General features: G+C 41.9%; 1 protein-coding gene across 4 annotated transcripts in view; it reads right to left on the minus strand.

Moving 5' to 3' along the window:
* Window positions 1–22,983, minus strand: part of Pogz (pogo transposable element derived with ZNF domain) — a 44,436-nt gene that overhangs the window by 18,769 nt on the left and 2,684 nt on the right. For 3 of the 4 annotated variants that reach the window (XR_008720341.1, XM_055609008.1, XM_055609007.1), the window contains 4 exons: window positions 8,300–8,424; window positions 6,321–6,479; window positions 2,340–2,515; window positions 859–967 (listed from right to left, as the gene is read on the minus strand). Coding sequence is in view for 3 of the 4 variants with exons in the window: in XM_055609008.1 (XP_055464983.1) it covers window positions 859–967; window positions 2,340–2,515; window positions 6,321–6,479; window positions 8,300–8,423 (568 nt within the window). In the remaining variant the exon portion in view is untranslated. The remainder of the gene's footprint in view (window positions 1–858; window positions 968–2,339; window positions 2,516–6,320; window positions 6,480–8,299; window positions 8,425–22,983) is intronic. The other variant, XM_055609010.1, reaches the window with a different exon arrangement.

Below are 22,983 nucleotides of genomic sequence, written 5' to 3' on the forward strand. Positions count from 1 at the left end.
TGGGAACTGGTTCTTTCCTTCCATCATGTGGCTTCTAGGGAGTGAACACAGGTAGTCAGGCTTGGAGCAAGTCCCTTTATCACTCCTACTGGTCCCGAGGACCCGTTTACACAATTAAAGAAAGCTATTTTCTTTTTGAGATGAACTATTGAAAACTGAATACATAAGAAATGTAACTTGAGGGGAAATTACAAGTTTATTTTGGGACTGGAAGTTGAACCCAAGGCCTCAAAGCAATGATAAGAATGCACTCTACCCCTGGCTACAACCCCCAGTCCCGAGACTCCTTAATATCCCATTATATGGTCATTGGTAGTATCATCCTCAAAGGATATATCATTTACTTAATTTGTATCTAAAGTCCCCATGACCTCTGCCTTTGTTTCTTGAGTCAAGACTGGCCTTGAATTCACAGTAATCCTCCTGCTTCAACCTCCAAGAGTGTGCCACAATACCTGGCTACAAATCCAAAACCTATGCTTTAAAATTAAAGTAAAATTCAACTTATAATCCTACTACATAAAATCAATTCATGTGTATGGAGTATTAGATTTGTGAGCTTGCATTAACAATATATTTTCAGGATAACAAATAATAGCTGACTTTATCAGCAGATACTGATAGTAAGTAGATAAGACTTATTTTACCTCATGAAAGGTAGAGAAAAGCTAAATATAAAAATAAAAGTACCACCCTGGCCAAAGGTTAGAAATATCTTTTAGAATTGGGCTTAAATTGTTAAGATGGTATTTCATACTTTTCTTTAGATACATGCATTCAAATGGCCGAGACTATTTTGAAATCATAAAAACAAATATCTGGGGCCAGGTTATTCCAAATGGATAAACATTTCCTTACCTGGGACCAGGGTAATTGGCCTAACTGTCTGGCCTTGCTGTACGTTCAGCACAATCCCAACCTGATTCATTGCATTTTGTACAGGCCGCACATTCCGTACAGGAAATCCCTGTATTAAAAAGCAAAATGATTGTCAAGACAGAGAGCAACCAGCCCTGACACTGACTGCAATATGAATGAAATGGAGATTTTTAGTAAATTCTGCCATGATAGGTTTTTGTAAGATGTTTTTGGTTTTTGTTTTTGCCTTTTGAGACAGGTCTTGCTATGTATTCTAGGCTGCTCCCAAACTCCTAATTCTGTTGGCAAACAACTTTGTTTTGAGACAGGATTTGTGTAGCCCAGGCTGACCTCAAACTTGCTATGCAGCTCAAGCTAACCATGAATTTATGACAATTCTGCTTCATTTTCCTAAGAGTTGGAGTTACAAGCATGCACCACTACAGCCAGCATGTTTGGTAAACTACTAAGTAACCAAACCCAAGAAAATGATGTATCTACAGACTTGTGCTGTGAAGGGGAAAAACCAAAATCACTAACAGTATTTAATCTAGTGTCCCAAAACATAACAATCCTATGTGGCCCCACAGCCACACCCCTCCGATAAACTAAGAGACTACAGAAAATAGGAAGCCTCAGGCAAAGAGAAGCATGTGCCTTCAAATTCCACTCCTTTTGTTTGGTTAGTTTTTGGTTTTTGTTTTTGTTTTTTTTTGTTTTTTGAGATAGGATTTCTCTGTGTGTAGCACTGGCTGTCCTGGACTCACTTTGTAGACCAAGGCCTCAAGTGTTGGGTCCACAGGCGTGCGCCATCCCACCTGGCTTACCCACTTAGATAAGGGCTTTCAGCTTCCAGCCAGTACCCTGTAGAGCAAGCCTTTCTTCTTCAAAGACCACTTATTTATACATGTATCTTCCTAGGGGAAACAGCCCAGACAAAAGGCAATGCTTGCAAGGTAAGTGTACAGTCTTTAAAAATGTTTTGTTTTGTTTTCTTAAGATTGACTTTATGTGTCTGAGTATTCTGCATCCGTGTATGTATGTGCACCATGGGAGTGCCTGGTGTCTCCAGAGGTCAGGAGGAGGCATCAGGCCCTCTGAAAAGTAAAGTTACAGACAGTTGTGAGCTAACATGTGGGTGCTGGAAATTGAACCTGCATCCTCTGCAAGAGCAAAAAGTGCTCTTGAAGTATAAGCCATCTCTCCACCCCTGTGTGAAGGCTTTCTAATTCTAACTCTCCCAATGATTTCTGCCCAGACTTTAATCAATTCAACAGATCTCTAAGGTGTATGGACAGAAAATATTACACAGTCATGGAATGCTGGGCATTCCACAAAGAAGAATTCCATGAAACAGTACAGAGAATCTCAGCTCAACAGAGAGAACTCTTATGGTGATGAAGACCCTGTCCAAAGCAGAGCCTCTGGCAGCTCACAGTCTACTTCCTCTACCAGGCCCCAGAAGTCAAAGTCCCACTCACCTGGGTAGTGATGAATATAGGTTGTGAAGCCACTGTCGAACTAGTCACATGATTGGCATTCTGCATGACCTGCACAGGTCTCAATACTGGTTGAGTAACCATTGTTCCCAGACCCGGTGTTGGATTCTGGGTCAGAATGAGTGGCTGTCCACCTTGCTGGACCAAAGTATTACCAGCTAAACAGTAAAAGGCAGGCAAAACAAAGCAAAACAACAAGAAAGTGATGTTAGAAGCATTGCTAAACTTGTATTCTATAAGAAATATTTTGTCTCAGTTAAGATATAGTGTATCAGATATCAAGATTATTTAACTGCTACTACTCACCTCAGGCTTAATGTCACCAAACCTAAGCCTCACCCAACTCTACAACTAAGAATACAAGTGGGTTTGGGGCAGTCTGCTAACCTTTACCCATGTCTTAACTAAGGCACCAGTGCCCATCTTCACACTGGTGACTTAAGTGACCACACAATTCTCCCCGATCTGCAGAGCTAAAAAGGTAAGACTTTCCCTATTTTAGATGAAATCTTTTATTAAGACGGTAACTTGTTATTAGTAATGCCCTTAAAACTTTTAAACACTATTCATTGTAAATGAGTGTAAGTGAGTGTGTATGCCGGGTCCTGTGTGTGGGGCGTGGGGTCCAGAGGACAACTTGTAAGAGGCAGTTCTTAGGTCCTCAGGCTTGGCAGCAAGTACCTTTTCCTCACTGGGCCATCTTGCTGGCCCTAAACTTGATTGTTGTTGTTTGAGAAAGTCTCAAAATAACAAGAGACATTCTTCTATAGGAACTACCAACTGTCGTGGTTTCGGTGAGAATGGCTACTATAGGCTCATATGTTTGAATGCCTAGGCCACAGTTAGCCGAACAGTTGGAGAAGAAATGGGAGGTGTAACTTTGTTGGAGGAGATATTTTCTGAGATAGCCTTGTGATAGCCCAGGCTGGCCTCAAACCTTCCTAAGTGCTGGGTTTACAGGTGATGTATGCACATTTCTATCCAGTGCTCACTGTCGCTCTTTAGAAAGACATGCATATAACCTGTTGTTAACACATTAATCAAATAAAGGAAGTAAAGTTATCAAATAATGGAAAATGTAGTTATTAAAAAATGTCAAGGGGCTGGAGATACAGCACAGTTGCAGTGCTTGTCAACATGCATGAGGCCTTTGGTTCAAACCCCAGCACTGAACAGCCAGGCTTGTGGAGCATGCCTGTGATCCTGACATCAGGAGGGGAAGGAGGTCAAGGCCATCCTGTTGCTACAGCAAGTTTGAAGCCAACCTATAAAAAACAGAAGACCCAGGCTCAAAAAAGCAAAACATGCAAAAATGTATGCGTGTGTCTACACCTGTAAACCCAGTACTTGAGAGATAGAGGCACTAAGACCAGATATGCCAGGCTAGCCTCAGCTAAACAGGAAGTTCAAGGCTAGCCTGAGCTATATGAACCCCTGTCTCAAAACAAAACGGAGAGCTAGAGAGAGTTGGCTCAACAGTTAAGAGCTTCTGTTGCTCCGGTAGAGGATATGGGTTCACCTCCCATTGCAACCACCTGTAACCCCCAAAGGGATCCAATGCCTCTTCTGACCTACAATGGCTCCAGACACACATATGGCCCATAGACATACGTGCAGGCAAAACTCTAATACACATAAAATAAATAAACTAATTAACTTAAAAAGCGAAACGGCCAGGCATGGGGGCACACATTTTTAATCCCAGTACCTGGGAGGCAGAGGCAGATGAATCTCTGTTGAGTTCCAGACCTGTCTAGTCTACAGACTGAGTTCTATGGCAAGACCCTATCTAAAACCAACAGTAAAAAAAAAAATTAAAGTTATAAGTAACTATTAAAATAACAAAATATTCACTAAATATTACAAGAAAAATAGAAGTAGGGGAAATGTAGTTTGTACGGTGCTATTTTTGTAAGAATCACATCATTACCCACAGTGTATATAAAAGCGTGTGTGTAAATGTAAGCATAAATGAAGTATGACAAATAGTCATTGCCACGTGATAGGACAGTTACTTTGCTGCCTAGATTTTCTCTATTTTTCTTCTCTCCTACTCCATTTTTCTTTAAGACAGGTTTTGCTATAGCAGACTCACACCCTGATCACAGGCATGTGCTACCCGCCACACCTTGGCCTGTCTCTAACATGCTCTACACTGCAGTATTTTTATTTTGCGCATGCATGTGTATGTACACATGCATGTTAGCGGGGGACGGTGGCTAGCCTCGGGTACTGGCTGTCTCATTTTGGCTTTGGCGTTAGTTTAAGACAAGGAGCTGGATGCGAAGGCTAGGCTGGACAGTGAGCCCCAGGGCTCCCCCTCTTTCCATCTCCTTGGTGGCCAGGACTTTACATGGGTCCTTGAACGCACTTTAATGAATGAGCCATTTCCCCAGCCCCTGCTCTTCTTTTTCTGCGACAGAGTCCCATGAAGCCCAGGCTGGCTTCAAGTTCACTATGTAACCAAGGAAGACCTTTAACTTCTGAGGCTCCTGCCAACCTGTCATGCTGGGATGTCAGTGGTGTGCTATCACACCTCGTTTATGTGGAGCTGAGGACCTAACCCAGGGCTTTGTGCATGCTGTGCATGCATTCTAACTGAACAACATCCCAGCCCTACGTATTATTCTTATAGCAATAAATTTATTTCTAAAGGAAATAAAATCCCTACTTAGGCCAACAAAGCAGAAGAAGCCAAGTTTAGGACCAGCCTGAGCAGTTTAGCTAGACTCTACCTCAAAATAAAAACCTAAGAAAGGGCTGGGAGAAGGGAATATAGCTCAGTGCTAAGAGTGTGTATCTTGGTATGAGTGAGGCCTTTATATTCAATTAACAGGATGTGTGTGGGGTACAGGGGAGGATGACACAATGACTCTGTTCAGTTCCTAATAACACACACACATATACACAAACACACAAATCCATACACAAAGAATATCACATGAGATGGTGGTAGCATGCCTTTTATTTCCAGCATTCAAGAGATTTGTAAAGGCAGGTGGATCTCTGCAGGTTTGGGACCAGCCTGGTATATATACCAAATTCCAGGCCATCCAGAGCTACATAGAGAGACCCTATCTCCGAAACACTTATCAACCAGCCAACAAATAAATAAATAAGTAAATTTCTTGTAGCAATACAATGATTCTGTGAAAGCATATATTGCTACGAATCCTAAAATGGAAACTATCAGGTAGAGGTAGGAGAACTAAGAGTTCAAGGCTAGGGCTGCAGAGATGGCTCAGTAGTTAAAAGAGCACATTTTTTTCTTACAGAGAACCTAGGTTCAATGCCTAGCACCCACACGGCCGCTCACAACCACCTGTAATTCCAGTACCAAGGGCCCAAACACCTGCAGAAGGCGCCAGTCATGCAAGTGGTACACAGACGTACATGCAGGCAAAACACCCACACACATACATTAAAGAAAAAAAAGAGTGAGTTACTGGCCAGCCTGGGCTAAATGAGACACTGTTTCAAAACACCAAACCAAACTAACTAAATTTTAGTTTCTCTAATCAAGAAAACACCCTGAAAATGCCATTTCATTCTAGTGGAAAACCACTTTTATCATTAATACCAAGGAGCCAACCAATAAATCTCTCAGAGAAAATATACAACATGAAGCTGCCTGGGAAAATGCTTAACCAAATGAACAGGGCTCTTCTGATTTCAAGTGTGTGTGTTTGCGTAAGAGCCCCAGATCTCTAGAATTAGCACGGTTAAGTTCACCTCCTCTCTTCCAGAAAGTATCAGCAGCAAGAACCTGCTGACCTGACTCAACCCAGCACTGACTGAAGGAGCAGCAGTGCCTGCAGGGTTCCCTCCACACCAACGACAGTCCCATAGACTCCTCCAGCCAACACAGCCATGAGACTACCAGAACAGCTGGCTGCAAGATAGGTCATTTTTATTCTCTCATGTCTCTATCCCAGAAGCCTTTCTCCCAATAATCCCACTTACCATTGTTGTTGGCAATTAGAGTGACAAAAGTCTTCTTTGTACTGTCGCTGTTCTGTGCCCCACTGCTGCTAACAGTAGTAGAGGCAGACAGGTGCCCAGCAACAGAAGCATGGGCAGCAATGGGCACTGGAGCTGAGACTGGCTGCTGGCTCACAGAAACTGTGGGGAAGGGAAGGCACAGTCACTTGAAGATAGGGACAGGTGACACTAAAGGACTCTGCTCCTACTCTTTCCTTCTTACGTTGTCTCAACAGCCAAAAAGTTTTCTACTTCATTCAAAATTCCAACCACTGATAAGATTTCTCCTCCTAACTGTCCCCGAGACTACCATTTAGACACAATCTCTTTGGTCTTCATGTCCTTTCCTACTGATGTTGTAAATATCTTCACAAAAGCAAATAAGGGAGAATGGGCTTATCTGGTTCACAGTTTCAGATCACAGTCCGTCACTGTGTGGAACACAGGCTGCCAGAGTTTCAAGCTGCTCATCACATACTGAGTGGAGAGCAGAGAGCACACAAGAATGCATGCTGGCGGCTCAGCTTATTTGCTCCACTCCTAAACAGCCCAGAACCCTCTTCGTAGGGAAGGGTGCCATCCACACGGGTGGGCAGGGCTTCTGATATCAATTAGGGTCCCCAGGCGAGACTAGACTGTGTCAGTCTGACAAGTAACACTAACTGTCACTCGTTCTTTGCCTTACATTTCCTGGTCAGTTAAGTTAGGTCAATGAAGGGCCAAGAGATGGATCAGCAATGAAGAGTACAGGCTTCCAGATGACCCAGGTTCAATTCCCGGCCCCCACATGGCACCTACACCGTCTGAAATGTCATTCCGGGGGTTTCCGTGCCATGTTCTGGCCTCTGCGCACACCACATATGCATGTGGTGCGGACGTACATTCAGGCAAACACCCCAACATACTTAAAAAACACAACAAACAAACAAACCAACCCAACAACTCAACAAAGTTAGGTCACTGACCTCGGAGTCAGGACTTGAATATTTTGTATCTTTAGGACTCCCAAATTCACTATCACCACTACTAGAATTTATAACAAGCCACCTGTAAAACCTGTACTGTTTCCTTTTCAGCCTAAACCAATACTATCTTCAGGTCTCAAGGAAAGACAGAAAACAAAAACAACAAACAGCAACTAGTATAATTTAGAAGAAAACCCTACTTTATCAATTCAGGGCAATCTAGAATTTTGCCCTTATCACTGATAAACTAAAGGTAACATCTTAATTTTAACTGCCACTAAGACAGACACAAAGCGATCTTTTCTTAGCTCATAAAGGAAACCAAATTCAAGGAAAACAACTAGTGCACTCTCACTAGGGACACAGATAAGCTCTAACATACACCACTTTCCAACCTTGCTCATGGATGTTTAGTAAGAGGATATTTGATAAACATTAGTTAGCCCAATCTCTCGATGTTTTAAGTGAATTAAACAGCATTTTACAAACTTTTAAGAAGTCGGTACTCATATGCTACAGCATGGAAAAGAATGTCCTAAATATCCATATTCATTTATTCTCTCTCTCTCTCTCTCTCTCTCTCTCTCTCTCTCTCTCTCTCTGCAGGGCCTCACTCTATATCCCTAGTTGGCCTGGAACTCATTATGTACCTCTGGCTTGAGGTAATCTCTATAGTTAGGATTATAGGTGTGAGCTACTATGGCTCTCTCTGGTCTTTTTTTTTTTTTTTTTTTTTTTGACAAGGCTGGTTTCAAACCTGCTGTGTAGCTAAAAATGACTCTGGGTTCACAGTCCTCCTGCCTCCACCTCTACTGCTGAGATTACAGGTATGTACCACCAATCCTAGTTTATGTGGTGCTGGAGACAGAGCCCAGGCAAACAATACATAACAAGCAACACGCCCAGCCAGCTCTCTCTGGATTCTTAAATTCCTTCTCTGTATCACATTCTTTTACAATTAGATATAATTGATGTAAACAAAAGAGCGTTAGTTACCTGGAGTAGTTTTATCCACTGAATTGTAATCTTCAACTACAGAGTCCTCAATGACATCACTGATTTTCTGCCATGGCTCCAGTTCCTCCTCCTCACATTCCATAAACAGGTCGGTGTCCGCCATGCTACACGAAAAATAAAGTTACTTAGATAGTGATCCTGAATCGGAGAAATAGTTTGGTGCCAAATGTGAAATATTTTGTTTAAAAAGGCCTCATTCTGTAAAGTAGAATGGCGGCCCTTACCATGTTGCCCAAGCTGCTCTTTAACTCGTGGCAATTATCCTGCTCTGGCCTGCCAATTGCGGGGATGGGGTGAGCCGCCATATCCCATCAAGCTCATGGCCTGATTAGTGATCTACCCTCTCAACTGCACCAGAGCGACATTTGGACTCTTAAATATTAATCCTTTCTACAGCAAATTCTATACTAATCAGGCTTATTAAAGTTGAAGGTAATGCGCAACATCCTTAGTCATCAGGAAAATGCAAATCAAAATGACCCTGAGATTTCACCTTACACCCATCAGAATGGCTAAGATCAAAAACCCAAGTGACAACACATGCTGGAGAGGATGTGGAGAAAGAGGAACCCTCCTCCATTGCTGGTGGGAATGTAAACTTGTACAACCACTTTCTGGCTGTAATCTGGCACTTTCTCAATGAGGAATAGTGCGTCCCCAAGATCCAGCTATACCTCTCCTAGGCATATATACAAAAGATACTCAAATATACAACAAGGAAATTTGCTCAACTATGTTCATAGCAGCTTTATTTGTAATAGCCAGAAGCTGGAAACAACCCAGATGTCCCTCAGTTGAGGAATGGATATAGAAATTGTGGTACATTTGCATAATGGAATACTACTCAGCAATTAAAAACAAGGAAATCATGAAATTTGCAGGCAAATGGTGGGATCTAGAGAAGATCATCCTGAGTGACATATCCCAAAAGCAGAAAGACACACATGGTATATACTCACTTATAAGTGGATATTAGACATACAATATAGGATAATCATACTAAATCTGTACACCTAAGGAAGCTAATCAAGAAGGAGGACCCTGGGTAAGATGCTCAGTCTTCATTCAGGAAGTCAAACAAGACAGACATCGGAGGAGGGAGAAAACAGGGAACAGGTCAAGAGCCTATCACAGAGGGTCTCTGAAAGACTCTACCCAGCAGTGTATCAAAACATATGCTGAGACTCATAGCCAAATAGTGGGCAAAGTGCAGGGAATCTTACGAAAAAAGGGGGAGACAGAAAGACCTGGAGGGAACAGGAGCTCCACAAGGAAAGCAAAAGAACTAAGAAATCTGGGCCCAGGGGTCTTTTCTGAGACTGATACTCCAAACAAGGACCATGCATGGAGATAACCTAGAACCCTGCACAGAAGTAGCCCAGCTCAGTGTCCAAGAGGGTTCCCCAATAATAGGAACAGGGACCATCTCTGACATGAACTCATGGGCTGGCTTTGATCACCTCCACCGGAGGGGGGAGCAGCCTTGCCAGGCCACAGAGGAAAACAATGAAGCCAGTCCTGATGAGACCTGAAAGACTACAGTCAGATGGAAGGGGAGGAGGACCTCCCTTATCATTGGACTGGGGGTGGGGCATAGGAGAAGAAGAGGGAGGGAGGATGGGATTGGGAGGGGGTGGGAGGGGGCTACAGCTGGGATACAAAGTGAATAAACTAATTAATATAAAAAATAAAAATTTAAAAAAGCAGAAGGTGGTGGGTGCAGTGGTGCAGGTGCGCGTCTGTAACCTCAGCACTGAGGGAGACAGGCAGGCAGATCTCTGTGAGTTCAAGGCCAGCCTAGTCTACAGAGCGCGTTTCAGGCCAGACAATGCTACATAGAGAAGCCCTGCCTCAAACAAACAAACAAACAAACAAACAAACAAGAAAATCAGAAAACAAGAGAGAAGAAAAAAGTTGAAAGCATACCACCACAAGGGTCAGGGTGAAGCAAATGCAACAGCATTTCAAGGACAGGGATGGAACTATTTTTTTCATTAGAAACTGTTTCCCATAACTACTGTTTTTTTTTTTTAAATTATTATATATAGGGCTGGAGAGATGGCTCAGGGGTTAAGAACACTCAGTTCTTTCAAAGGTCCTGAGTTCAATTCCCAGCAACCACATGGTGGCTCATAACCATCTATAGTAAGATCTGGTGTGCAGGCAGAATGTTGTATAAATAATAAATAAATCTTTTAAAAAATTATTATATATAGTATTTATTTACTTGGTGTATATAGGTATACAGGTATGTGTGCCACAGCACATATGTGGAGGTTAAAGGACAACTTTCAAGAATTGATTCTGTCCCACCATTTAGGTCCCAGGAATCAAACTCAAGTTGTCAGGCTTGCCAGCAGCACTTTTATCTGCTAAGCCATCTAGCTACCCCAATACTTTACTTTACTTTACTTTACTTTTATTTTATTTTATTTTAGACAGGTAGTCCTAATTGGCCTTGAACTTGCTATGGCCTTGAACTCATAGAAAGCTGCCTGCTTCTGGTTCCCAAGTGGAGAATTAAAGGCATATCCAAAAAATGGCATGCTATAAGTGACATGAAAGCTAAAAAAAAAAGGAGGCTAGAATACGGGGGCATCAGGGGGTGGGGATGAGACAGCAATGGTTGAAAGGGACAAGTGGAGAGAAGCTAGGAAGATGGAGAAGGACCTGAGCTCAGCCCCCAGAACCATCATACAAAACAAAACCCCCAAACCAAAAGGTAAACAATCAAAACACCAAGTGAAGTGGTGAAGTACTTTTAACCAAAGCACTGGAGAAGGAAAAAGATGAGCATCTTGAGTTCTCGATGACTAGCCAAAGCAGCAGCTTCAGTTCAGTGAGGACCTTGTCTACGGAAGACACCTGAGGGAAATACCTGACATCAACTTCAGGCACAGGCACAGGCACAGGCACAGGCACAGGCACAGGCACACACACACAAATTTTGTTGGAAAATGCCGCAATGAAGCCAAGTACTGTAAAAGCTTAAAGTATTTTTTAATCATGTGTTATGTCCAGTGCTTGCCAGCATGTGCAATGCTCTCTAGCACACACACAAATTAAAATCATGTTAAGATACTACTTAGTGATGGTGGTGCTTAGGGTCTTTTGCTTTAGTGTTCTGTTTTGCTTGAGTCTCACTAAGCAGCCCTGGAAATTGATCTGTAGACCTGGCTGGCCTTGAACTCACAGAAATACAACTATTTTTGCCTCCCCCCGCAAGTTCATGTCTGATGCATTTGTTGTTTTGCTTGTTTGTTTTGGTTTTTCTGAGACAGGGTTCCTTTAGAAAGACCTGGATGTCTTAGAACTCACTATATAGACCAATTCAAGAGATCCACCTTCCTCTACCTCCTGAGTGCTGGAATTAAAGGCATGTGCCTCCATGCCCAACCTTGTATTAACTACTTGATAGTTTTGTCGTTAATACAATCTAGAATCATATAAGAAGAGAGTATCAGTGAGGAACTGCCTATGTCGGATTGACCTGTGTGCACATTCTGAGAAACTTTCTTTACTGTAATTTTTTATTTCATTTTAACCATCTCTCCAGCCCCTGAACTGTCTTAATTGCATTAATTGATGTGGGAAGACCCACCTCATTGTGGGCATCACCGTTTCCCAGACAGGGAATGCTGAACTGTGTAAGCGTAGAAAACCTGAGGTGACAGCAGTTGAGCAAATGGACTGTTCTTCAGGATCCAGATTCAATTATCAGCACTCACAAGGCAGCTCACAACTGACTGCAACTCCAGTCTCAGTGGATCTGGCCCCTCATACAGACAAACATGTAAGCAAAACACCAAAGAATGAAGAAAAGAAAAAACTGAGCTGAGCACAGGAAGCAGGAAAGCATGTATGTATACATTTCTTTTCTGTTCTTGACTGGATACAATGTGACTAGCTATTCACTTCCTGCCTTAACTTCCCTGAAATAACCTGGGACTGTACTTTGTGTTTATGAGTGGTTTTGCCTGCATTTGCACTATGTGCATATGGTGCCCACAGAGGTCACAAGAGAAAGTCAGATTCCCTGGAGTTATAGATGACTGAACCACTTCCTGAGTGCTCGTAACCAAATCCAAGTCTGCCCTAAGAGCAGCAAGCGCTCTAACCACCAAGCTTCTTTCCAGCCCGTAAAGGTGCTTTATGCCCAGATTTTTTTTTTTTTTTTAATCACACACAGCAGGAATTAAACTAGACTGTGGTTACTGATTCTTCCTTAAATTTTGCACCTAAGGTAAGAACCCCAATTTTCATACTCTACTCTGGTATTTCCTGTCTAGGAGGTCTGTAAACTGTTCCCCAGTACCCTGGAGTCTGCATTAATTTGCAAACACTGCCTACATTACATGCCTCTTTCCAAAACAAAACTTTTCAACTCTGCACTACAAAGAGCAGCTGCCGTGGTACCCTCCAGTATGAGCTAAGACAGGGTCAGTGTCTCTGTCTTGACGAAAGTAATGTTATCCTCAGTGCTCACATGAAGCCTTCATTGCAAAGGTTATCCCTGTCCTCAAGAGTCTTACAACTTTCTATACCAAATCCACAAAACCTGCAACAGCAAAACAAAAGAGCCACCACACCACTCTGTGTATCAGTGTATACACTTGACAGCCACACTTTGGGTAATGCCCAATAGATGGCACCGTCTGCTTTGAAAATGTCAAACATCCCACAATGTCTCAATGAGTCAGGGACAGACAGGAGCCAACTTGACTCTAGAGGCTTCTAATCGTCTACTTTAATTATGCATATCTTTTCAAACCAAAACCACAAAGGGAGCAAAATACCTAAAGAATTTACTTAAGTTCTCTCATTCTGCTTAACATATATAGATATTAGATAATGCTAGCCAGAGACTGAACTCTAGAAATTGAAAAACAAAACTACAAGACTGACAGGGTGGCTTGGGTAAAGACACCCCGCAACGATGCCTGACAAACTCCCAGCCTCAGCATCCACACGGTGGATGAAGAACAAACTCCCACAAGTCGTCCTCTGATTTTCACAGGCATGGTCTACCACGGGTCCCATTTAAACAAAGAGGGGAGATGACTTTCAAACAATTCAACAGTATTATGTTATTGTTCTTTGCTGTATAACCTTCTTCCAGTAAAAAAAAAAAAAAAAAAAAAAAAAAAACAGAAAAATGACAATTACAACCTAGAGGAAAGCCTCTGCAGATGCTTAAAGGACACCAATTCAGAGATGACCTGAAAACAATCACTCTACACACGTGCCGCGATACAGACAGCTCTCTTCTAAATAAACAGCTATCTGAGAACAAACTGTGATATGCCTGTGAATATTTTATCAGCATATCCCAAAAGGCTGATCTTTTATATCAAGTATTTATAATCTCCCTCATCAATTCCTCTAATCCAGACAAGATCTTGCTTGTAGCTCAGGGCTGGCCTCAAATTTGCAATCCTCTTGCTTCAACCTCCGAACACTAGGATTACAGACTGCACCACTGGTCCAGACTACAACTCCACCTCTTAGGATATTCTAAATAACTGAGATAAATGATTTTTGGTTTTGTGAAATAATAAATTTAAATGACACAATTTTCCCAGATGATTAAATTATGTTGTTCCTTCCATGAAAAAGGCTAACTCTAAAACTAAAAAAAAAAAAAAAAAAAACAACAAATGGGAAAGCAAGATTTTTACGTTTTAAATAGTTTGAAACAAGTAAGAAAAATAACTTTTCCCCTTACTTGTAAGTACTGCCAAGTAGCCAACACAATTAAAATATTCAAAATGTAAAGAAAATTCAAGTTTTCAAAAAACAGTTTTCTTTCTTTCATGTAGAAGAAACACAGAATTGATCAATAAGGCTGTTCAGTTAGCACCTGACTGCTTACTGAGAACATATTTTATACTTAACACAAAATATATTTTCAGAAGATTTTCAAACAAATACTTGATTCTGACCTCAACTTTATCTCAGAATGTAACCAAATCCTTTTACTTGAGCATGCAAATAGTTTGGGGTGAAAACAGAGGCTACAGGAGGCATCAACATAAGTGAAATACTTGGTTGAACTTTAAAATTAACATCCTTCTTGTAGCATTCCAGTTTTTCTTCAGGGCTTGGGTGATAACTAAGTTGAAGTCAGCAGTGGGGAGGAGGAAACAAGAGGGTTCTGGGGGCTATGGGGCCTGTGAACCTAGCCTCTCACGTGAGAGTCCTAAACCAATGATGAACCTTGTCAAAAAATACAAGGTAGGTGGGGCTGGTGAGATGGTCAGTGTTTTAAGAGTGCAGAATGCTCTCACTGGGGCATTCAAGGTCAGTTCTCAGTAGCCATGTCAGGTGGCTCACAACCAAATGTAACTCCAGGAGATCCAACACCTCTTCCTCTAGTGGACACCCGCACTTTTGTGCATACACCTACACAGATACCCTCCCCACACAGGCAAACCTTTTTTTTTTTTTTTTTTTTTTTTAAGGCAAGATGGTAGCACCTACAGTAAGACAGCGAGGGTTGTTCTTCACACCTATGCACATACACAAACATGTAAATAAATCCACCCCAAAAAAAAAAAAAAAAAAAAACTTCAGTGATGAGAAAGTGCTATATTTGATGAAGATACTAAAACAAACAAACAAATAAATAAATAAATAAATAAACAAACAAACAAACATTCCTTTCCATTGTATCTGATTTTCTTTGGGTTTTGTTTTGGTTTTTGTTTGCTTGTTTAAGACAGGGCCTCATTATGCAGTCCTAGACCCCACTCTACTAGACCAACCAAGCTAGCCTTAATCTCACAGAAGCCCACCTGACTCTACACCAGGAGTGCTGGAGTAAATGTCTGGACCACTACACCTGGCACTGTATCTTCTTTAAAAAGAAAGTATTATCAAATATGCAGCATTGAAAAAGTACCAGTATTGTCAGGAGGTGGCAGAGAATGCCTTTAATCCCAGCACTGGGTAGGTAGAGGCAGGCAGATCTCTGAGTTCAAGGCCAGCCTAGTCTGCAGAGCAAGTTCCAGGATAGCCAGGACTACACAGAGAAACCCTATTATTAAAAAACAAAAACAAACAAACAAAAAAACCTCGAGAGATAGAAAGTACAAATTTATCTTAACTATCATTCCACTTACATTTAAAACCTTTCTACACCATCCTTTTATGGGCAGTGCATAGAGGGAACATAGTTGGGACAGGGTTTAGGTTGATCAGGCTGCCCTAGAGCCACTCTGCAACTCACTCAGGAAGTCCTTGAACCTGTAAGCCTCCTGCATCAGCCTCCCTAGTAAGCGAAAATGACAGGCTTGGGCCAAGAGGTACAACGTTTTTATATCAAAATGGGTTGTTTTACTAGCTTCCTTAAATTGACCAATAGGCTTGTTCTTGCTCAATAGGCTGTCATTATACCACAAACCAAATGTATTTAATGTCCTGCCTCATGCAGCTCATCCTATAATACTCAATGTCCTATTCTGGTCAGTGAGAATGTCTTCCATTGACTCCTGAGTCCTTCAGAGGAAACTCAGCGATGTCTGATACAAATTCTTGATTTCTGACAAGATATTCCAGGCTCATCTCACACATTTCCTGCCCTCAACCAAGAGCCAGCTATTTCTCCAAGGAACAATATTGGTGAGAGGCAAAGTTCAAGACCATAACCTAGATGCTACTAGTGGCCTCTCTGCTCATTTTGAAAATAAATTAACCCGCTAGTACTAGTTACCTGTCCTCAATTTTGTTATGTCATCTCAAAGAAAAATTCTACATCCACAATATGTATTACAGAACCTTTAAAAAAATCTCCTGAAAATCTTCTTCGAAATGCCCCCTTCTGCTCAGCAACCTCATTCCTCAGTAATCGTCCTCATTCTTGTTTGGTGTGTGTGCTATGTATGGATGTGTATGCGTCTGTTTCTATTCCACTGTGTATGGAACACCCTTCGGAGTGTCTGCCTCCTTCCAGACAGGGTCTCTCGGTGGCCTGGAGATCAACAATTAAGCTGGACCGGCTGGCTTTGGGCCCCAGGGATCCTCTTGTCTCTTTCAGTCTCCCAGCTTCCAGGGATCTACTTCCCCAGCCTGCTTGCTTTTTTATACCATGTATTCCCTTTCCTTCCCCTCCCCCAGTAAGCCACTTAGACCATTTCCCCTGTTGGCATAATCTATAGTTAAGAAAACTTAAGGACAATATAATGAAATCAAGGCTACCCCACATACACACTTTTTTTTAAATAGTTTATTTACTTTACATCCCAAAGGTGGCTCCTCCCTCCGCCCCTCCCAGTACCCCTCTTTCTCCTCCTTTCCTTTCCTTCTCCCCACAGAAAAGGGAGCCTCCCCACACTCTTTTTTTTTCTTTTAATTTTTATTAATTACACTTTATTCCCCCACACTCTTAATATAAGTAATTTTAAGGCCATTAAAAATAATTATTTTAGAAATATTTCACGATTGGGCTGGTGAGTTGGCTCAGTGGTTAAGAGCACTTATTGCTCTTGCAAAAGATCCTGGTTCAGTTCCCAGCACCCACGTGGAACTTGCAACTCGGGGAGTCCGAAGCCCTCTTCTGATTTTTGAGGGCAGTAGGCATGCGTGTGGTGCCCACCTCACATGGAGGCAGACACCTGTATACATAAAAATCTTAAAAACACATTTAAAAACATTCCGTGTTTCTTATTTTTCCTTTTTATATATGCAGACAGAACATTGTATACATAATAAATAAATCTTTTTTTAAAAATTATTTTTTAATTTGTGTAGGGGTGTTCTGCCTGGTTACCAACGGAGGCCAGAAGAGGGCACCAGACCCTCTGGAACTAGAGTTTACAGATGGTTGTGAGCCACCATGTCAGTGCTAGCAATCAAAACCAGGTCCTCGGGAAGAGCAGCCAGTGCGCCTGCTGAGCCATCTCCAGCCCAGTTTTTATTTTTATTTTTTATTATTAGTATTTATTTATGTGGGTACTCATGAAATGTGGTACACATGCAGAGGTTATAGAACAACACTGTGGAAAATATCTTTTTTTAACCAGCAGGATTTGTCAGATCACCACAAAGATATCAAATAAAACTACTTCTAAGCCAGTGAGATGGCTTAAGTGAGTAAGGGTGCCTGCCACTAACCCTGAAGACCTGAGTTCAATCCTCTGGACCGACATGGTGGAAGATGAGAATCAACTTCTTCCAAGTTGTGCTCTGACCTCCAAACATACTGAACATAGAAGAATAAAATGTAAGAAAAAGCTTTAAAACCATTCCTAACAAAAATATCTGGGAAGAGAGCTCAGTGTTAAGAGCAAACATTGGTTTTGTAGAGGAGCCAAATCCAGTTCCCAGATTTTACAACTTCCTGTAACTCCAGCTCCAAAGCAATCACATGTCTTTTGCCTCCATGGACACCTGCACTCACATGCACACAACCACACCATAAAATACATACACACATAATTCAAAATAAGAAGAAACAGAATCTCAATTAAAAAATACGGCTTGGGGATGGAGAGATGGCTCAGCAGTTAAGAGCACTGTCTGCTCTTCAAAAGGTCCTGAGTTCAATTCCAAGCAACCACATGATGGCTCACAACCATCTATAATGAGATCTGGTGCCCTCTTCTGGCCTGCAAGCACACATGCAGACATAACACTGTATACATAATAAATATTAACAACAAAAAAGGCTTATATACACCCTAGCTTTGTCTTTTCCTTTTCCCTTCTTATCTCCCTCCATTCCTCTCCTACTACAAGGAAATGAGATAAATCTTGAGATGGACATTCTATAGGAAAACAACCAGAAACACAGAGTAGTGGACATTCTAGAAAACACTAAGATGGTCCCTTTGAAAATGTCAATGTCACAAATACATAACAGTGGGGAAGAAACCACATTAGAAGAAATTGCAAATACAAAAGCAAATGAAACATATAAACCTTTGCTAGGTCTTGGTTCATCAAAAGGCTCTGAACGGCATTTTGGAACCAAGTGACAGCAAAGGCCTCTAATCCTAGCCACTGCAAGTCAGAGGCAGGGGAATCACAAGTCCAAAGCAGACACACAGTAGGGGCATGCCCAGGCTGCAGGGGACCCTGCTCTCCTTAAGGAGCAGACGGGCTGGAGAGATGGCTCAGCAGCGACACTCAAGCTGCTCTTCCAGATGTGTGTACTTCATTTCCAGTTCACAACCACCTCCAACTCCAGCTCCAGAGGATTCAACCCCATTCTTCAGGGCTTGGAGGGCACCCAAACATGTGGCACACCCACATGCACCAATGAAAAATATGCCTTTACAAAGAAATCGGGGGACAACCGCACTATTTTAATATGGACCACTCACTGGAAGACATTCAGGATTTTTCTTAATTTTATTATGCAACGGTATAATTGTTACGGAGGATAAAACACTTACTCTTGGCAAATATATAAATAATTGAAACTAATAAGTAGAAATGTCAAAAATGTGACTTTAATATGATTTAACAGATATTCTGGCCTTTTTATAGCAGCTGTCAATCTTTTCATATTTGGCACAGGCTAAAATATTAACAAGCACTGTTGCCTAGATCACACATAGGTCACGGTAAGGGTTATTGCATTCTTTAACCTCTTCTACATACACGGACTCTTCTTTAAAGACTGGAGTGGATCTGGGTATAGTAGTGCAAGCCCTTAATCCCAGCACTCCAGAGGCACAGGCAGATGGATCTCTGTGAGTTCCAGACTAGCCTTGTCTAAAAATCAAGTTCTAGACTAGCCAGGGCTACATAGAGAAACCCTGTCTCACAAAGAAAAAAGTGGGGGAGGAGGAAGGTATGCTTTAGGAGACTAGCAACATAGTTTTGGCTAGTAGCAATTTTGATTGAATTTTCAAAGTTTTCCTACAAGCAATTATTAGGAGGCTTATATATACACACATTTCTCAGACAATAAAAAAAAATCAGAAATGGGGGGAGGGTTGTTTAAGAAACGAATCCTAGAGCCAGGTGGTGGTACAATCCCAGCAGGAGGAGGCAGAGGCAGAAGGATCTCTGGGAGTTTGAGGCCACCCTGATGTACAAAGCAAGTCTAGGATAGCCAGGGCTATACAGAAAAACCCTGTCTCAAAAAAAACAAAATAAAAATTAAAGAAAAAAAAAGAAAGAAATGAAAGGAATCCTAGGTAGATTCTATAGGTCACCAAAGACATACTGTGCGATACACTGTCTTCCGTTAATCCTGTTAACATCTTGGCACACTAGCTGGTTTCTGTATTTCACGACAATAATTGTACTGGTAACATGACTCTTATGCACTGCATAGGCTGTATTTCACGATGAAGTTCACGCAGTCTTACCTTTGGCATGAATCCTTCCATCCTTGACAGAGCATTTGCCCAGCATGTGCTGGGTCTTCATTTCGATGCAAAGCACTACAATTTGTTTTCGGCTCACTGATGTAACTTGTATTTTGGTAGATTCTTTTTACTTATGCATTTAAAAAAAGTTCTGCTTGTGTATATATGTAAGAGCACATACATGAGCTTCTGCATGCATGCAGGGGTCAGATCAATGTGCCAAGCATCTTCTGTCACTCTCCCATCTTAGCTAAGGTAGAAGCCACCAAGCCCCATAGATACTTCTGTCTCCACTGCCAGCAAAGCTGGGGTTACAGGTATATACAAGTTGCCCAGCTTGTTAAATGAGCTGAGCTAGGATCTGAACTGTGGTCCTCAGGATTTCAGTACCAACATTCAACTGCTGAGCCTTTGCTCCAGCCCCTAGTTTTGTATTTTCTTATACCTGGCATTGATTATCTGGAAAACAGTTATGCCACCTGCCAAATGGCATTTCAGCATACAGTATTTTTTTTTTAAGATTTCATGCACCATGTAACCTTTCAATCTCTCCTTTCCCACCTCTACTCCCTTTTGAGACTCTCTCCAGGATAGCCTTGAACTCAAGTCAATCCTGCCCTCAGCCTCCCTTCCACTGGGATTACCAGCATGCACCATCACAGCCAATTATATTTTTAAATATAGTCAGTTATTAACTAGTGCTATTTTTAAAGTTTGTCAAGTCCTGGGAGTATGTTAAAACTCAAACTGTTAAGTTTTTATAATCCTATTTGCCTGTAATTTTATCACTAGAAACAAATGTCATTGTTTTCCTAGTACTGACAAAACTAACTCCATTTATTTTTCAAGAAGGAACACTGAAGTATCAAATCTACTTTGTCAGTTATTCTTTCCGTTAAAAATGAATTTCTATATAACAAGGGGCTGGAGAGGCTACTCAACCATTTTCTGATTGAATTTGAGGACCTATCCACAGGAGTAAATTTATATCTCATACTTTAAACTTCATCAAAAGCTGAGAAGGTCACAGATTCTAGTGGGGAAGCTACAGCTGTTATTTTGCTAAATGGACATTATATGTCCATCACACGACCTTCTCAACATGTATGTTTATGGCCACAGTGCTGCTGTCAGCTTTGGCTGGAGAAGCACCTTTCTGCAGTGTGTTTCATCATGGATTTCTTTATACACAAACTCATCACTGGCTGAAGTACTGAGCATAAGAGGCTGTAGAATGCTCCGCTCTGCATGGACATTCTCTATGTGCTGTGGAGCACTGACATGCACTCTTGAACTCACAGCTGCTATGACTGACTGCATAACCCTGTGCAGGACTGTCCAACATGCAACCGTGAAAGCATCTGTAGTCAACTAATGGTTGCTAATGTAAGAAGAGACATTGTCTTCTTGGTGAGCTGCCCACATTCCAGTAAGCAACACTAAACTCACCAGGTCAACCACCCTCAGGGCCAAGATATGAAAACAGGAGGGAGCTTGAGGGACAGTAATGTGGTCTCAATATGATAAAAACAGATTACATACATGTATGAAAGTGTCATAATGAAACAAAAGTCAAGTAATTAATATATGTTAATAAAAAACTTTAAAAATACCTCTATAGGGGCTGAAGAGATGGCTCAGTGATTAAGAGCACTGGCTGCTCCTCCAGAGGTCCTTAATCCAGTTCTGAGCAACCACATGGTGGCTCACAACCATCTATATTGGGTCCCAATGCCGTCTTCTGGCATGCAGGTGTACATGCAGACAGACATTAATTTACATGAAAGACATAAATCATAAAAACAAAGCAAACTCCACAGACAATATAAATGTTTGATACATGCCTTTCACTTTTATTAAATTCTTAAAAATTAAAGATATACTCCAAAGCTGAAGTTTAATAACAGTAATGGTTTTATGATAAGCTGTCCATATTCCATCAAGAATATTCTCAAGTAAGCACATCAGAACTGGGTGAAAACACCTTGCTTTTACCTAACTTCACTTTGGATCACCAGTACAAAAGTCACAGAAGCAAATTCAAAGTGCTAAAGCAAATTAAAAATTAAAAATTCTGAAGAGTTATAGTCTGAGGGATGTCCCCGAGGATCAGCTAACCACAATGTGGATACTACTCTCCTAGATTATACCCTCCAAGATGTGGGTGGCAACTCTTACACCCCTGTTCTATTTTTTTTTTTTTTTCAGTTTGACATACCCCACCAATACAGGAAAAAGGACAGAAATCAAGGGGACAATCTAATTGTTTTGTTTTTCGAGTCAGGGTTTCTCTGTGTAGCCTCCACTGTCCTGGAACTCACTGTGTAGACAAGACTGGCCTAGAACTCAAAGATCTGCCTGTCTCTGCCTCCAGGGTGCTGGGATTAAAGGTGTGTGCTGCCACCGCCAGCTGGCTCAATCTAATTGCTTGAACATTATATTTTGATCACCTTTGCACAGAACCAAGAATTTTTAACGTACCAATTACTTTAACTGAAGGTTGTCCATTGTAGAGATACTAGCCCTCCACTCCACCCCACCCAGAAACCACTAAGCATAAATTCCTTAAACTTTACGTTTAATATTGTCTCCAAAATGTCATTTTTTAATGCACTCTAAAGTTAAGAACAACTGTGATGAGTAAGTCATCGCCCAAGCTCCTACTTCCAAAACAAGGAAGGGGTCTGTGAAATCACTGTTCAAAAGCAAAGGCAGCCCTCCTCCCATTCGCCTTCATCCGGGGAAATTCCTTTAAAACCTCATTTTTGTGGCGTTTTGTGCTACAAAGGGATGTGAACAGAAGTGTGAAGAAAAGGGCTTTCCTCCGCACCGTTGTAAGATACTACAATTCGACCTCCTTTCCTCCTAGAGAACGAAAAGGCCAAGACTCTCAGCGCTTTTTCTGAAGGCTTAAGTGAGACCAGAAGCCTGCCGTGTTAGTGACAGTTTGCAAGAATTCGACAACCAGAGAGAGGAAACCAGGACCACGGGCAGAAACGAGGGAGAGCAGGTGGCTCGATGACATTACTCGTTTTCAGTAGGTGCTGGAAAACCTAAAGAAAATAGTCCTTGGGCTAAACATGGCGTCTAGAGCGGCAGGACATCATCACCAGAAAATAGATTCTGCCCCATGCCATTTTGTAAATCACGGCGCCATCCTCGCATAAATTTGGGAGCCGAGGGAGGAGACTTCGTCAACTAGCCGCAGAGGCTTGGTTGGGATGTCCTCGCAGACGGGGCGGGATTACATAACACAGGGGACCGGCGGAGCCACCCTCCCTCGCGTCCCTCCTCCCGCTCAGAACCGGCGCTCACGCCTCCACGCGCGGGGGCGGCGGGAAGCCC

This window comes from Psammomys obesus, unplaced genomic scaffold (genome assembly GCF_907164565.1).
Source record: "Psammomys obesus unplaced genomic scaffold, mPsaObe1.curated_primary_1811, whole genome shotgun sequence".
Taxonomy (NCBI): domain Eukaryota; kingdom Metazoa; phylum Chordata; class Mammalia; order Rodentia; family Muridae; genus Psammomys; species Psammomys obesus.